This window comes from Camelina sativa, chromosome 5 (genome assembly GCF_030686135.1).
Source record: "Camelina sativa cultivar CO46 ecotype springtype chromosome 5, ASM3068613v1".
NCBI lineage: Eukaryota > Viridiplantae > Streptophyta > Magnoliopsida > Brassicales > Brassicaceae > Camelina > Camelina sativa.
This window is the reverse complement of record NC_141884.1, coordinates 15,145,754-15,162,513: the sequence shown is the minus strand read 5'-3', so window position 1 is coordinate 15,162,513 and position 16,760 is coordinate 15,145,754. Positions and strand designations below refer to the sequence as shown.

Below are 16,760 nucleotides of genomic sequence, written 5' to 3'. Positions count from 1 at the left end.
GAGGTTGCTTGGCAAAGTTGGAATGACATAATGCATGACCAATAATATAATGTTAAAAAAGAAAAATAAAAAAAATACTAACGTAAAAACTGTAGAAATGGGTGGGTGGGTTAGCGATTACTCTATTACGTTTGGTTTGTTTTGTAATCCTTGAAACTATTCCATCTGTTGTATATTCTTTTATTATTCATTAAACATGTTAACACGAATATGGACATTTACATTAAAAAAAAAAAAAACTAAGAACGCTATTACTCCCAAAATCCATAAAGCCTCCATACATACTATTCAAATCGATATGTATTTTCAAATGACGCACCCGCTTATCGTGGGTATTGTTCAGAAGCTAAGAGAAGTAAGACACACTCGATAATTTAGAGGGTTTGTTGTTACATCATCTTTTCTAGTTAAGTCACGATAGTTGTTTTGTAATTTTTTCATGCTTTGATGTTCTGAGTATGGCCAAGCGATATGTTATCTTGGATTTATATTCTTGACATCAATCTCTTTTTGTAATCGTTCTGTGAGTGAGAGACAGAAACAATTTGTTATCTTGGATTTTTCTGGTTACAACTTCTGCACTCGTCGAATCTCTTTCTATGATTATCGGAGTTTTTTTGGGTTTCCAATAATTTAACAGTACGACTAGTTAAATTTAACTATTTTAGAACATGGTTTATTGCTAGATTTAAATCGGAATGATTCTACAACATGGTTTAATGCTAGATTTAAATATTTAATCATTTGATAATCGCAAGCAGCTGTGATTGCGATTGCGCCTACGACTGCAACTACAATTTTAAAATCGCAGGATGTTGTTCGTTTAGCAATCGCACGATTAGTTGCTAGTTAAATAGTTGCGTTGCTGATTTTTCTTGCGATCAAACAATTCAATCACAAGTCACAACGACTGATTGCGTGTTTAGTAGCCGTGTCTTGCAACTGTCAAACGAACTTCTCGCAGTCGCAGGTCGTAAATGAACAACACTTGACTTTATAACTCAAAACCAATGTAAATGAATTAGTCTAATCTCGTCTTTTATAAATACATGCATGTTTTTCAAAAAGAAAAATGAAATTATAGTCAGACAATTATGATTTCGACCAGGACTTCCATAAAAAAATTTAAGTCCCAATCTTACATCATAGGCAAGACCTAATATTATAACAACTCTCCTTCGTAATAGAAGAATATGTTAAACATATTTTTAACATGAACCCCAAGATCTTAAACATCTATATTAATCACATAATAGAATCATAAAGAGAATTAAAGTAATACTTCCACTCATTGTAGAAATGATATTTCCTTGAATGGTTTCTTCTTTTTCAATGGTTTGAAGGCTTGAAAAGAAACTCTTAGATGATCTTTAGGTGGAAGATAAGGTTTCTCTCCCCTTTCCTATAAACTCTTTTCTTTATGTGTTGTTTTTGTTCTTGTGTTGCTTTGTGATGGAGCAAACCATCTATTTATAGGAGGGAAGAGGACCTTACTCCTCATAAGGGTTTTGTCTTCTAATTAATCTCAACCATCCATCATAGTAGATATGAAGACAGTGATGACAAGTGTGAGAACAAGTGTCTAGCATTGCTTCACTCACAACATGCAACTTCACACTTGTTCTCTTATAAGCTTTAGCATGACATGTAGCTTAGTACTTGTCCTTATAAGCATAAGCATGACATGTAGATTAACACATGTCCTTTTGGTTTCCAAATGATTAAAAAAAAAATACAACAAACCCAATTAAATAACTTACTAACTATAAGACCACATACATGGGTAAGAAATAATTATTTTCTACGTTCTCCCACTTGGTCGTTAGTATAATGGTTTTATTCGGGAATCATAAGGCCGGCATAATATGTTATATTTTTTATTTGGTCTTTCATAAGTGTCTTAGCTAATCTTGGAACCAATGAGAGTCATGGCGGTCACACATCATTTTGCAACATGATTCCTTCCATGTACTACTACATTGACTACTTTTCATAGCTAGACCATAAACATTATTCCATAAGTAGGAGTTATCTATTAATGGTCTCTTTGGTGTCTTTTAAGACGTATTCTGTTATCAATAATTCCAACAAACAATAATGTGTGCGCACGTTGGAAACAGAATAGAAGATGTAAAAGTCATAAGAGGGATCTTATAAATGTCAAACATAGGCTAAAATATTTACAAGGCTAAAAAATTAACAGATAACATAATTAAGTGCTATCCTCTAGACCCATACTTTCTGCATGCTTGATAAATGTCTTTGGAGGTAATGCTTTCGTAAATATGTCTGCTACCATTAGCTCAGTGCCTATGTGTTCAATGACAAACTTTTCTCTGTTAACATCTTGCTATAATGATAGATATTTGAGTTCCTCCTTTAGATATCCTATCATGCTTAGAGAAGAAGATTGCGGCTTGATTATCACAGTAAAGAGTTAGAGGTTTGTCAACAAAATTCAAAACCCCAAACTCTGACACGAAATTCCGCAACCATGTTCCTTGAATAGAAGCCTCATAACATGCTACATACTGACCCTCCATGGTGGATGTATAAATCAATTTTGACTTCTGATTTTTCCATGAAATGGCACCTCCACCAAGGAGATACACATAGCCGAGAGTACAGTGCCTAGAATCTTCACATCTACCAAAATCTGAGTCTGAAAATCTAACCATCTGTGGATGTGTTGATTTTTGATATGTCAACATGTAGTTTCTTATTCCCTTTAGGTATCTCAAAACTTTCTTCGCAGCTTTCCAATGAGCAAGTTATGGGTTACTCTGAAATCTACCCAACATTCCGACTGCATGGCTAATATCAGGTCGAGTGCAGACCTGTGCGTACATCAAACTTCCCACAAGAGATGCATAAGGGTACTTTTGCATTTCATTATGTTCCATTTCGTTCTGCGGACATTGCTTAAGGTTAAGCTTGTCACCCTTTTGCATAGGAACATTATTAGAAGAACACATCATCATGCCAAAACTCTCAAGAACTTTATCAATATATGCTTTCTGAGACAATCCTAAAATTTATAGTGATCTATCATGGAATATTTCAATTCCTATCACATAGGATGCCTCACCCATATCTTTTATATCAAAGTTCTTAGAGAGATAACTCATAGTCTCATGTAGTAGACCAAGATCAATACTGGCTAATAAGATATCACCAACATACAATACCAAAAATATGAACTTACTCCCACTGTGATATACATGGATCCACAACATTTTCTTTGAAACCGAATTTCGTGATGGTTTCATCAAACTTTAGATACCATTGCCTCAAAGCTTGTTTCAGTCCATATATTGATTTCTTCAATTTGCAAATCATATCTTCCTGACCTTCGATTATGAAGCCTTCAGGTTGGCGCATATAGACTTCTTCTTGCAAGTCTCCATTAAGAAAGACAGTTTTCACATCCATTTGATGTAACTCGAGATCATACTGAGCTACTAACGCCATAATAATTCTGAGAGAGTCTTTTCTAGACACAGGTGAAAGAATCTCACTATAATTGATGCCTTCCTTTTGACTAAACCCTTTGGCTACAAGTCTGGCTTTATATCGTTCTACATTGCCATTACAGTCGAGTTTGGTCTTAAAGATCCACTTACACCCGACTGCTTTGTGTCCATCAGGCAATGGAATGATGTCCCAAACTTCATTCTTAACAATCGAGTCTATTTAATCTCTACTGGCATCAATCCATTTATCAGAATTCACATCATTCATGGCTTGTGAATAAGAAACCGGATCTTTAATGTTTTCTTCTCCAGATTCTATTTGATAGATCACAAAGTCATGAAAATAGCTGATCTCCTCGTACGATTTGATCTTCTTAATGCTGGTTCCTCTTGTGCTTCATTATCATTATTGGCAAGTTTTTTATTATGGAGTGTGTGATCATTCAATGGGGTTTCCTCATTGTTTAACGGTTCAACAATGCTAGGAACCCCAAAATTTGAAACTAAGGGTAATGGAATATCAACCCTAGTTTCCTAAATAGTTATATCACGGACTTTATCACTCCCACTAATCTCATCATTCTCAAAAAAACTGGCATTATTGGTTTCTACTATTCTCGTACTATGGGATGGACAATAAAATCTATATCCTTTAGACTTCTCAGGGTAACCTATAAAGAAACCACTGATCGTTTGGAAGTCTAATTTCTTTTCTTGTGGATTGTATATTCTTACTTCAGCTGGACACCCCCAAACTTGGAGGTGTGACAGACTAGGTTTCCAGCATTTCCACAGTTCAAAAGAGATTTTTGAAACTGCTTTGCTAGGCACCCTATTCAAAATATAGACCACAGTACGTAATGCGTCCATCCACAAGGATATAGGTAGGTTAGCATGACTCATCATAGATCTAACCATTTCTATATAAGTACGATTACGCCTTTCAGCTACACCATTCTGCCATGGAGAACCAGGCGTTGTGTACTGCGCAACAATTCCTAATTTTTGAAGGAGTATGGCAAATGGTCCAGGATGTTGTCCTGTTTCAATATATATGCCATAAAATTCACCACCTCTATCTGACCTTATGATTTTCACCTTTCTATCTAATTGCCTCTCAACTTCATTAATGAATGCTTGTACAATATCTACAGATTGAGATTTTTCATGCAATAAATAGAGATAACAATAACGTGAATAATCATCGATAAAAGTGATGAAGTACTTTTCACCTCCAAAATTTGGAACGTCAAATGGTCCACAAATATCTATATGTATGATTTCAAGAAGCTGTATACTTCTTGTGGCTCCTTTCTTAGTGTGTCTAGTTTGCTTACCTTTAATGCAATCTATACACATTTTCTTATTGGTAAAATCAAGATTCAGAATGACTCCATCTTTTACCAATCTTTTAATTCTTTCATAAGAAATATGTCCTAATCTTTTATGCCACAAGAAATATGAGTCACAGTACATGTTTTATTATTAAGTCTACTTTCATAATACAAGGAGAGATGTGTCTCATAAGGTTGATCAGCCAGTTTTAACATATAACGACCATCAACTAATATTCTAGAACTAATTCGTTTAGAGTTCAGAAATATATTAAAACAACCATCTCCTTGAGTAGATTTAAAACCATCCAAATCAAGTTTGCTTATAGAAACTAAATTACGAGAAATAGATGGAACATAAAGAGTCTGATATAAATCTAGAAAAAATCCCTCATCTAAAATGAGACGATATGTGCCAACAGCTTCAACTGGTGCCTTGTCTCAATTTCCCATTAATAAGTAGTTTTCACGTGAATTTATGGTCTGGATCGTAAGAAATCCCTGTACGGAATTAGTTACATGTACATTAGCACCGCTATCAATCCACCAAGTTTTGGAAGAAACATAAGTAAGATTAGATTCGGAAAATCTTACGGAACCCATAGGATTACCTTTCTTTCGAACCATTCTCTTCTTTTAGGGCAATCTTTCTGAAAGTGTCCAACCTTTTTACAAAAGTTGCACCTGTAATCTTTCTTTGCCTTTTTCTTCGGATTAACTTGAACATAATCGTTCATTGTGGGTTGTGCTCTTTGATGACTCTTTTTATGCCTAAACCCAACTTTAGGTCCAGCTCCTTGAACATGATGGGAAACTTTAATTCCTTCACGACCAAGTCTAGCCTCCTCTTGGACTAGTTTATTAGCCAATTCATTAGATGTCCACCTTTCATCAATTACATTATAATTGATCTGAAAGGGTCCATACTGAGGAGGTAGTGAATTTAGGATAAATTGGACAAGAAATGAATCGTCCACACTCATTCCTAAATTCTTTAGTTTAGCCGCAAGGTTTCTCATTTCAATGCAATGTTCATGCATAGACCTTGTCCCATCATACTTAATGGTTGTAAGATCTGCCATAAGTTTCCCTGCAAGGGATTTGTCTGCAGTCTTAAACCGTTCTTCTATAGCTGCTAGATAATCTATAGCTTTATCTGCATATGGAAGGGAAGTTTTGATGTTGCTAGCTATGGTCATTTTTTAAAACATCATGCTTAATCTGTTCGCTTTCTCCCATGCTTTATGGAGGGCATTTTCTTCCTCAGTACTAATTACATTTAAGGGATCTGGCTCTTCTTCACAAAGTGCCAAATCCATATCTAGTACTCCTAATATGAACTCACCTTTCTCTTTCCATTATGAGAAGTTGGTTCCTGTGAGGATCGGAACAGTAGAGACCATAGATGGCAAATTAGTAGGAAATAACGCTGCGATTTAGAGATATAACAAGCTTTAATTGAGGTTCAAAATTTAAACAACACATTAATAAAAAAAATTATTGAATGCATATGACTTCAAATTTTAATGCTCCTGTGGGTAGTCATTATTATATATCTTAAGGTCATAGCTTTCAAAGACTTTTCTCGAATGCTGTATCAGATCAATTAAGTTATCTGTGAATATACCTAATTAACTCACATACAAACATTCTAATAAATTATTGATCATGTTTTATGTCAATAGCCTACCTGTGGGTAGCTAATTAATACATAAACATATCAAAATTTAAATATTTTGGTTTTCTATGTGCAAATCACCTGTGGGTAGCTAATTAATACATAAAAATATCAAAATTTAAATATTTTGGTTTTCTATGTGCAAATCATTATAAGATAAAACCATTATGGTGATATCAATTTCTTAATTATGCACATTAAGAGAAACCAATCTTTTATCACTTATTTTTTTTTTAAACAAAGATTGTAACTTGAAACTTAAATCAAACAAAATTCAAGTGTACAAACATCATAACTTAAAGCTTTAATTTTCAGTTCTTTAAACTATAAATCTATTATTCTTAATGGATTAATTAGATGTTCATAACCATAAGCTCTGATACCACATGTTAAACATATTTTTAACATGAACCCCAAGATCTTAAACATCTATGTTAATCACATAATAGAATCATAAAGAGAATTAAAGTAATACCTCCACTCATTGTAGAAATGATGCTTCCTTGAATGGTTTCTTCTTCTTCAATGGTTTGAAGGCTTGAAAAGAAACTTTTAGATGATCTTTAGGTGGAAGATAAGGTTTCTCTCCCCTTTTCTATAAACTCTTTTCTTTATGTGTTTTTTTTGTTTTTGTGTTGATTTGTGATGGAGCAAATCATCTATTTATAGGAGGGAAGAGGACCTTACTCCTCATAAGGGTTTTGTCTTCTAATTTAATCTCAATCATCCATCATAGTAGAAATAAAGACAGTGGTGACAAGTGTGAGAACAAGTGTCTAACACTGCTTCAATCATAACATGCAACTTCACACTTGTTCTCTTATAAGCTTTAGCATGACATGTAGCTTAACACTTGTCTTTATAAACATAAGCATGACATGTAGCTTAACACCTGTTCTTTTGGTTCCCAAATGATTAAAAAAAAAATATAACAAACCCAATAAATAACCTACTAACAGACCACATATCTGAATAAAAAATAATTATTTTATTACAGAATAACCTTTCTCAGGTTGTTTTAGTTTATCATTTTCATCAAGTATTTCAAGATACCTAAAATAACTAGCTTTCTTATATCATTCTTCAGCGAAATGCCCACTCCCCATTTTAGTTGTCGTGTGTTGTGAACCATCTTTAAAATTTATAATTTCTTCACCCCAATGAATTTGTGTCGCACCAATTTGTGGATCCTATATTACCACCAATTCCCTGAACGAGGATCCTATATTAATGTAACATTCATTCTTAGTTGCAATATATCATATATCATATGATGGTAGTTATATGATGACAAAAATTCTTTACTATATTTACCTTCCATATAGTTGTGGTAATATAATATTGTTGCCCATTCAAGATAGAAACCTCTTTAATAGCCTCACCTAGGAGGCTAGGACAAATGCTTGGTTAATAGTAACAAAACCTGGAAAATCAATTGTAGCATCCTGACTTGTACACATCGGCCTATTTTCATGTTACCAAACAACACATAAGGAAAAGTTTCCGTCTATTAGTATATATAACTACCATCATATGATATATGATGAAAATTAACACACTGAAAAAAGTAATCAAAAAATGAGTTAACACATTGACTTACTGTCCAAAAAGTAAAAATTCTAGGGTTTTCGTCATCATAACGACCCGGATACACCTGATTAATAATAATAGGGTACCAATAAAAGGAAAAAAAATATAATTTATTTATACACTTATAAAAATGTTGTTGAAAATATAATGTAAGACCTGCCATCCAACTTCAATGCTGTTAACTTCTGAGTAAGAAGGGCCAGCCAAAACCCACATTTGTGCTAGACTAAACTCTTTTGCCGTTTGTACGTAAAATTTCCACACGTTTATATCTACCTTGGCTCCATGGAACTTTCCATCCACTTTCATTATGGCATACTATATATGTACATGTACATATAAGAAACTCGAGACATGCATATATATTAATATATATATATATATATATCAATAAGATAATAATTACTGCTTTTCAAATATTTGTTGAATAATATATGCACCTCATGTAAAGTGTTAGGAATGTCGTTGGATTCTTTTTTTCCATATATTTCAACTGATTTTCTTCGTAAAATATCTTCTCTTCTCGTTCTTCTAATTGGAATACTGTTTTTCAGGCATATACCATTGATTGTCCAGAGTTGAGTCAACATATTTTGATTCTTGGTGTTTGTTGATTCATTTTTTGATCCTTTAGGAACAAAACGTAGTTGCATCTTAAAAAATGACGTTAGAAGAAATGAAGCTTATCAAACATAATAAATGATATTCCAAACATAGTTAGTTCAATAGTTAGCTCAATAATTTAGAATGGTGTTATATAAGTTTTTTTTTTAAATAAATTTTATCTACTATTTGTAGAGCTTTGACAAGTACATAGTATCTAACGATTGTTTTGGAAATAAGAACACTATATTTATATATATATATATATATATATACAATCTTGAAATATATGTTAAAAAAATATTTTAGTGACTAAAGATCAAGTAAATTTTATGAACCTGAATGGTGTGGTTTTTAAATAAATGATAATCATAATTGGATGATTCTTCATATGAACGCAATCTATTATATATATCTTCATCTGGACTCTACACAAAATTACAATATTTACACATGTAACTACAGATTAAAAATTAGCGAAAATGAAACGTTTTGTGTTTTCTAGATGTAATCATTCTCCGTAAAATCCCGAAAAAAAAAAGAATTTACATTGATCGACTTAAGAAAAGGTTTGTTGAGCTTTTCCAAGAGTTGATCAATTTCAGCTATTAGACGATTCGCTTATCACTACTATGCTTAGAATGTTTAAAACCTCCGCGCTCTTATACGCCAGATGCCTCGGTATGGGGTTTGGCTGACGAATGCGTTGGGCGATTACTTGATGGGGGACGAGTCCAGTTCCGCTTTCAAACAGAGAAATCAATGAATCTTGTTCTGCACCGAGGGCCATGGTCTTTCAACGACTGGATGTTATCCACACACAGATGGTACCCCAATATCAGTGAGGACACGATAAAAATCATCCCCTTCTGGGTACAAATACAAGGTATTCCTATTCTCTACTTGACGAACGCTATGGCTAGATGGGTGGGTAATAGACTAGGTTTTGTCACGAAAGTAGACTATGATGAAAATGTAAACCAAGTAGGAGCAGTTCGTGTGAGGATAGATTGGAATTTAGGAATTCCCCTCTGTTTTCAAAAAAATATCCAATTTATTGTGGGAGAAAATACGATTGTTAAGTTCCGCTATGAGAAGTTGAGGAATTTCTGTAAGAAATGCGGTTCCTTGAAACATGATGCAAAAGAATGCCCTTTATTCTTTGATGCGGCTGATGACTCGGACCCGGAGGAGTCTGATGATGAACATGATGGAGACAACCATTTTGATGGTGGGAATGATATGTCTGAGTCTCCAACTCTCGAAACTGTTGATCCTGTGACTCTCATCCCAAGACTCCAAATGCCTCCTCTGTCAACTACAATTGCGCCAACAAATGGTGTTCAATCTGTCTCCTCATCCACTCTGCCAAGTCTTTTTGAGGATCCTGACCTAACTGCTGAACGGATGCGTTACCTTCATGCAAAGTATCAAGGGAAAGCGATTCAGAGTAAGAGACAAGGAGATCTCCTAGAGGAAAGCAGTGATAATGCACTGTCTGAATTTGTCTTCAGGAAACGTAAGAGAGTAAGGTTTGAGGGGGAGTTTAACAAGGCTGAAGCAGCAGAGGAGATGGCGGTCCTGTAGCCAACTCCGCAAAAGAGGAAAAGTTTCGGTTTCAGTGGGTTCTTGTTCATTCACCAATGGATTCGACGGAGACGCAGGGGGCCCGATACCCCCAGATCCAATATGAGAGTCATATCTTGGAACTGTCAGGGCATTGGTCCGCCGTTGACAAAATCTCGTTTACGTCGTCTATGTATAACTACTAAGTATGATGTTATTTTTCTTTCTGAAACTTTAAACCAATGTGATGTATTATCTAGACTTATGTGTGATTTAGGATTCTCAAACTTAATAGCTGTACCTCCTCAAGGAAGGAGTGGTGGTTTAGCTTTGATGTGGAAAAGTCATGTATCTCTCTCCTTAATTTCAAAGGATGAGAGACTCATTGACATCTCTGTAACTCTAAATAATACATGTTTCCACTTGTCTTGTGTGTATGGTCACCCAACTCAGAGTGAACGCTACCATCTCTGGGATAGATTAAAAGCCTATCATCATCTCGTCTAAATACGTGGATACTCATTGGAGATTTTAGCGAGATACTCTCAAACGAAGAAAAATTGGGAGCACCAGCTCGAGAGGAATAGACATTCCGAGATTTTAGAGATATGATCTCCATATGTGACCTTTTAGATGTTCGATCACGAGGAAATAGATTTTCTTGGGTGGGTGAACGCCATTCACATACGGTCCACTGCTGTCTAGACCGAGCAATGATAAACTCCTCAGGTCAAGCAAATTTTCCTAATGCAGAGTTTGGATTTTTGGATTATACTGGTTCAGATCATAAGCCTCTACTTCTTCACTTTAATGAGAGGCAATTTCAATGCCGAAGAACCTTTCAATTTGATAAACGACTCTGTGATATTCCATCTTTCAATTCAGTGGTTGAGCAGGGATGGTCAATGGAAAACAATAACATTGATATCCCCATAAACCAAAGAATATCTAGTTGTAGACAAGCCATGGCAAAACTAAAGCATCAATCAAGCTTAAATGCTGAAAAAAGAATAAAATGTCTACAACAGAAATTAAACTTGGCAATGGAGAGTCCAATCAGACTAGTACGACAACAAGTTCCACTTTTGCAGGAGCACCTAACGAAAGCTTACAATGATGAGGAAAAACATTGGAAACAAAAGAGTCGTAATCAATGGATGGCTGTAGGTGATCGTAATACTCAGTTCTTTCATGCCTCTGCAAAGTCAAGATATGCACAAAACAGGATGATCTCCATTTTAGATGGTCAAGGAAATCTACTTCGGGGGGATAAAGAGATTGGTGAGCACGCGCAGGAGTATTTTACTCGAGTTTACTTCACCAATGATCACCTTGTCTTTCCCAATGAACTGGCTGATTTTGTCCCAATTGTAACAAATGATATTAATGTCAGTTTAACGAGAGAGTTCACTGACAAAGAAATATACGATGCAATATGCCTAATTAGGGATGATAGAGCACCTGGACCAGATGGCCTTACAGCCCGGTTTTACAAACAGTGTTGGGACACGATAGGAAAGCATGTAATTCAGGAAGTGAAGTCTTTCTTCAGAACGTCAACAATGAAACCAAACATCAATCACACAAATATTTCTATGATCCCGAAGATAGATAATCCAACAACACTCTCTGACTATCGACCGATAGCTCTCTGCAATGTCTTCTACAAGATAATTTCCAAGTGTTTAGTCCAAAGATTAAAACCACACCTAAATGGAATTGTTCTGAAGCACAAGCTGCTTTCATTCCAGGACGCATAATTCAGGATAATGTCATGATAGCTCATGAATTGATGCACTCACTGAAAGTTCGAAAACGTGTTTCACAGACTTATATAGCAATAAAGACGGATGTTAGTAAAGCATATGACAGAGTCGAATGGAATTTTTCACAAACAACGCTACAACTGTTTGGTTTTTGTGATCAATGGATAGCTTGTATGTCAGCAATAAAATCGGTTAACAACTCTGTATTGATCAATGGTGTTCCTTATGGCAATATAAGACCACAACGGGGAATTCGTCAGGGTGACCCTCTATCACCATACCCATTTATACTCTGCTCTGATATTTTAAGCCATTTGATAACTTCAAGTGCAAAGGATGGAGATATTAGGGGAATCAAGATAGGAAACAGAGTACCGAGAATCACTCATTTACAATTTGCTGATGAATTCCTATTCTTTTGTCAAGCAAATAGACGCAACTGTCAAGCCCTGAAAGATGCTATCGATATATATGAATACTACTCAGGTCAGCAAATAAACACATCAAAGTCAATCATAACTTTTGGCTCTCGAGTATACGGTGCAACTCAGGATAGATTAAAGGCGATTCTTAACATACCAAATCATAGCGGAGGAGGAAAATATTTAGGTCTCCATGAGCAGTTTGGAAGAAAGAAGAAAGAGATGTTCACTTATATTATAGACCGTGTGAGAAAAAGAACCTTTCATTGGAGTGCAAAAACGCTATCCCCTGCAGGGAAGGAAATAATGATGAAATCAGTTGCAGTTTTGATGCCCGTGTATGCTATGTCGTGTTTTAAACTACCATAGGGGGTCACCTCAGACATTGAAGCTTTAATAATGAATTTCTGGTGGGAACGTAATGCTAACCATCGAGGTATTCCTTGGATATCATGGAACAGACTAAAATACTCAAAAAGAGGGTGGGCTAGGATTCAGAGACCTAGAAAAGTTCAATGGTGCTTTATTGGCTAAACAAGCGTGGAGACTACTAAAATTTCCTAATTCTCTCTTTGCAAGAGTCATGAAAGCATGTTAATACCCAGATGATAAGTTTTTGGATGCAAAAGAACAGAAAAATCAATCTTATGGATGGTCTTCTTTGCTACATGGACTTGACTTGATAAAGAAAGGCTCACGTTTCTTGATTGGAGATGGTAAATCGATTCGACTAGTATTGATAATTTTTTGGAGGGCAAGCCACCTCGACCGATAAGAACAATTGATCCAAACTGCAACCTGACATCATATATTTTAATAAAGAGGACGGGGAATTATCGTACTTGGGATACACAACAACTAGACACCATTGCGAACCCAAAAGATTGCACAGCTATCAAAAAGGTGTATTTATCCCAAGTAGAAACAGAGGACAAGTTAATCTCGAGATATACACTCTCTGGCGAATATACAGTTAAATCAGGGTACTGGTTTCTCACTCACAACCCCTTTGATCCAAATCCCGCACCAGACATTCCCCATGGTTCAATTGAGCTAAAGAACAATATTTGGAAACTCCAAATATTACCAAAAATCAAACACTTTTTATGGCGGGTTCTCTCAAAAGCTCTACCAACAACAATCCGTTTACGTACTAGAGGTATGTGTATTCCTGCTCTTTGTCCAAGATGTAATCAAGAGGATGAATCAATTCTCCATGCTCTGTTCACATGTCCTTTTGCAAGAATGGTTTGGCGCATGTCAGGCATTTCACCACGATACATAAATCAACTGCACACGGATGTGAAATATTCTATTCGAACTATTCTTAATCTATCAACACATCACAACAACACACATGACTCACTTTTGCCTTTCTAGATATTGTGGCAAATATGAAAAGCTAGAAATTCTTTAGTCTTTGAAGGAATTCGTGAAGGACCTACATTAACTGTTTTAAAAGCTCACTCTGTAACAAGAGACTGGACAAACAACCCCTTACTCTTTGGAAGTCCCAGTCATAACAATTCGACACCAAACATAGATTCCTGGTCACCTCCTACTTTTTCTATGTTTAAATGTAATTTTGATGCAGCTTTTAATGCTCATAGCAATATCACAACGGGTGGATGGATGATCAGAAACCATCAGGGAGATCCTCTAGTTTGGGGAGCATCAAGGCTACTACCTTCAGAATCAGCTTTAGAAGCAGAAGCAAAGGCTCTTTCACTGGCCCTCCAACATGCATGGATCCGAGATTATACTTCGACAATATTTGAAGGAGACTTTGCGACCCTTGTTAAACTTGTTAAAGGACATAAGGAAAATGCTTCTCTATCAAACCTGCTTAGAGATATACAGTTTTGGAGATCAAAATTTTGCCTTTTTCTTGTACTTTTAAAAAGAGATCATGTAATTCAGTTGCTCATTCTCTAGCAAAATTTGGTTGTCAAAATGTTGAATATTATGTTGATTCTGTAACAAAGCCTGTTTGGCTATCGCAACCACTTTGTAATGACTCAGTTTAAATCAATATAATTTCTTTGAGAAAAAAAAGAATGTTCAAAACAAAATTCGCTATCATCCGAGTGATCTTGACAATAAAATACAAAACATTTTGATATGTCTTAAAGAGTTTATTCTTATTAGATCTGTCAATTCTTTTATATATAATGGCCTTGTTCGCTTTCAAGTAGCTCAATGAGCGCCTGCGACAGAGAAAAAAAAAGATAAGAACAGTTCAACCTGCTGTGAAGAAGAGTCGCTACTAGTGTGAAGAAGAGTCACCGCACTGTTCAGATGAGCTGTCGCAATAGTCGCTAGAAAATCTGGCGACTCCTCTCTCCCCCGTGACACTTTTTCTCTTTCTAGCAGACACATCCGCGTCTTCCACTTTTTTTTACCATTATCGTTTTGCTTTTTAGTTGCCGTTATCACCGCTGTTTTAAGCTGTCGCAGTTGCTCATTCAGTGACTTAAAAATGAACAGAGCCAATATGAAATGTCGATCATAGAATATACCCTTGTGATTTGGGCTAGTATTATCGTTTAGTCACCAGTCACCACCTAAATATATACATGTTTATTGCATATTATTGAAAACATCGCTAAATAAACTTCATGCAAAAGAAAAAGCAACAAATCTATGCAATAAAATTTGATACTTAGATTTTCTTATTATTAAAAGAGTATGAATTAACATAAAAATAATATCCAATTAAAATTATATATTGTGTCTTAAAATAGATTATATCATTACATCATTTTGGATATGTATACAAATACAATTAATTTAGTCATATAGATTTGTACATACATGTGGACAAAAAACAATTTACATACTTTTGTAACTATGCAATTATTTGAATATAATGTTATAAAATTGTATTATAAAAAATTGAAAGGATTTTTAAAAACTATATTATTATAAAATATTTTAATTATGAGGGAACCTCTCCAGTAATATATATAAGGGCAATTGACAAAAATGGCACACATTTTAGTTTTTGTTCCAAAGTTAGCATTGATTCTTAAAAATGACAAAATTAGCACAAAGTTTTATTTTACTCAAATTAGCAAAAATGATTGGGCTAACAAAAACTAAAGCCCAGTTTTATTTTACTCAAAAATATTTCAAAGCCCACGATATCGAAATCAACTTCTTCTTCATCTCTTTTCGTCGCCACATTCCAATAATCTGATACGGTGGTTACCGGAGGCTCGCCGCTTTACCAACCTATCTCCTCGCTGTATGTCGTCGCTATTGTTGTCCCGCCGTTCCGTGCTATCAACCGTTTGATTCGCGTCGCCGTATAAACCATCTTCTCAGTTTCCTCTTCGCAACAAAAACCCAAAACGCTTCATCTCTTCTTCTCGTCGTGGTTAGAAATTAAAAGGTAACCACCATTATCTCAAGATATTTCGATTTGCGGTTCTTTTTGGCTGTGTTTATGTGTGTTTAATTTTGAATTTTTTTAAAACCTAAATCAATTGGATGCAAATTTGATAGGGTTGTGTGATTATGTGTTTGATTTTGTGTAAATTGATAGGGTTAGTGATCAAAGCAATCGAATTTCAAATCGGATTATATTTCTTGATAATCAAATTGGATTTTGTCTAATTTTGATTTTCTTAAACCCTAAATCAATTCGATGGAAAATTAAGTAAGATTCTTGTGGGTTAAAATTCAATTCTTGTTGTTTTTGAGTTTTTGAGTTTTTGTTATAGATTATTTCAGTTTTCGGGTCTAAGATATATTCAACAGTTACCTCACTAGATTAAATTGTGATCTTTTGTTCCTGTTTCACTTTGTTCTTATCTGTTTCCGTTTTGTGTAATAGGCTTCTCCTATATACTTGGGTGGAAGACAAGTATACATTGAGGAAGGAAGTCCTAATCCAGAGCAAGTAAGTCTTCCTTTGAAGAAATTGTGTGATTTATGTGTGATTATGTGTGATATTATGTGTTTTGCAGCTTCCGGTAACCCTATTCATCTCATTAGTGATAAAGCAATCGAATTTCAAGTTTGTTTGTTGACAAGTTTACTCACATTTCCTCCATGGTTACTCCATTACTGCTTTCTCATATTTTTCGATCCCTTTAGCACAATTAAGTTTGGTATACGGTTTCTAATTGCTAGAGTTTCAGTGATTAGTGAATGCATATGAATCCGTTTAGTGAAAGCATAATTTAGTCAGATGCTAGTTTTTAAAAAAATTTATGAAAGCATCTATATAATTTAGGATCACTTTCCTGATATGATATGCATTTCATCTTTACAGTCAGATGCTAGTTTTTTATATAATTTAGGATCACTTTCCTGATATGATA

The 16,760-nt window shown here is 34.9% G+C and overlaps 2 protein-coding genes and 1 pseudogene across 2 annotated transcripts; 1 reads left to right on the top strand and 2 right to left on the bottom strand.

The window, feature by feature from the left end:
- Nucleotides 1-999: 999 nt before the first annotated feature.
- On the bottom strand, nt 1,000-9,468 carry LOC109132855 (protein neprosin-like; annotated as a pseudogene).
- Nucleotides 5,060-6,182, bottom strand: LOC104786913 (uncharacterized). The gene is made up of 2 exons (XM_019245931.2): nt 5,419-6,182; nt 5,060-5,308 (listed from the first exon to the last, which is right to left on the bottom strand). The coding sequence occupies exons 1-2, from the start codon at nt 6,004-6,006 to the stop codon at nt 5,249-5,251; spliced, it is 648 nt and encodes a 215-aa protein (XP_019101476.2). The 5' UTR covers nt 6,007-6,182; the 3' UTR covers nt 5,060-5,248.
- A 1,489-nt stretch (nt 9,469-10,957) lies between the features above and the next one.
- On the top strand, nt 10,958-14,367 carry LOC147943779 (uncharacterized). Its single transcript, XM_087512364.1, has 6 exons — nt 10,958-11,525; nt 11,975-12,678; nt 12,802-12,868; nt 13,038-13,148; nt 13,406-13,591; nt 14,027-14,367. The coding sequence occupies exons 1-6, from the start codon at nt 10,958-10,960 to the stop codon at nt 14,365-14,367; spliced, it is 1,977 nt and encodes a 658-aa protein (XP_087368490.1).
- The last annotated feature ends 2,393 nt before the right edge of the window (nt 14,368-16,760 follow it).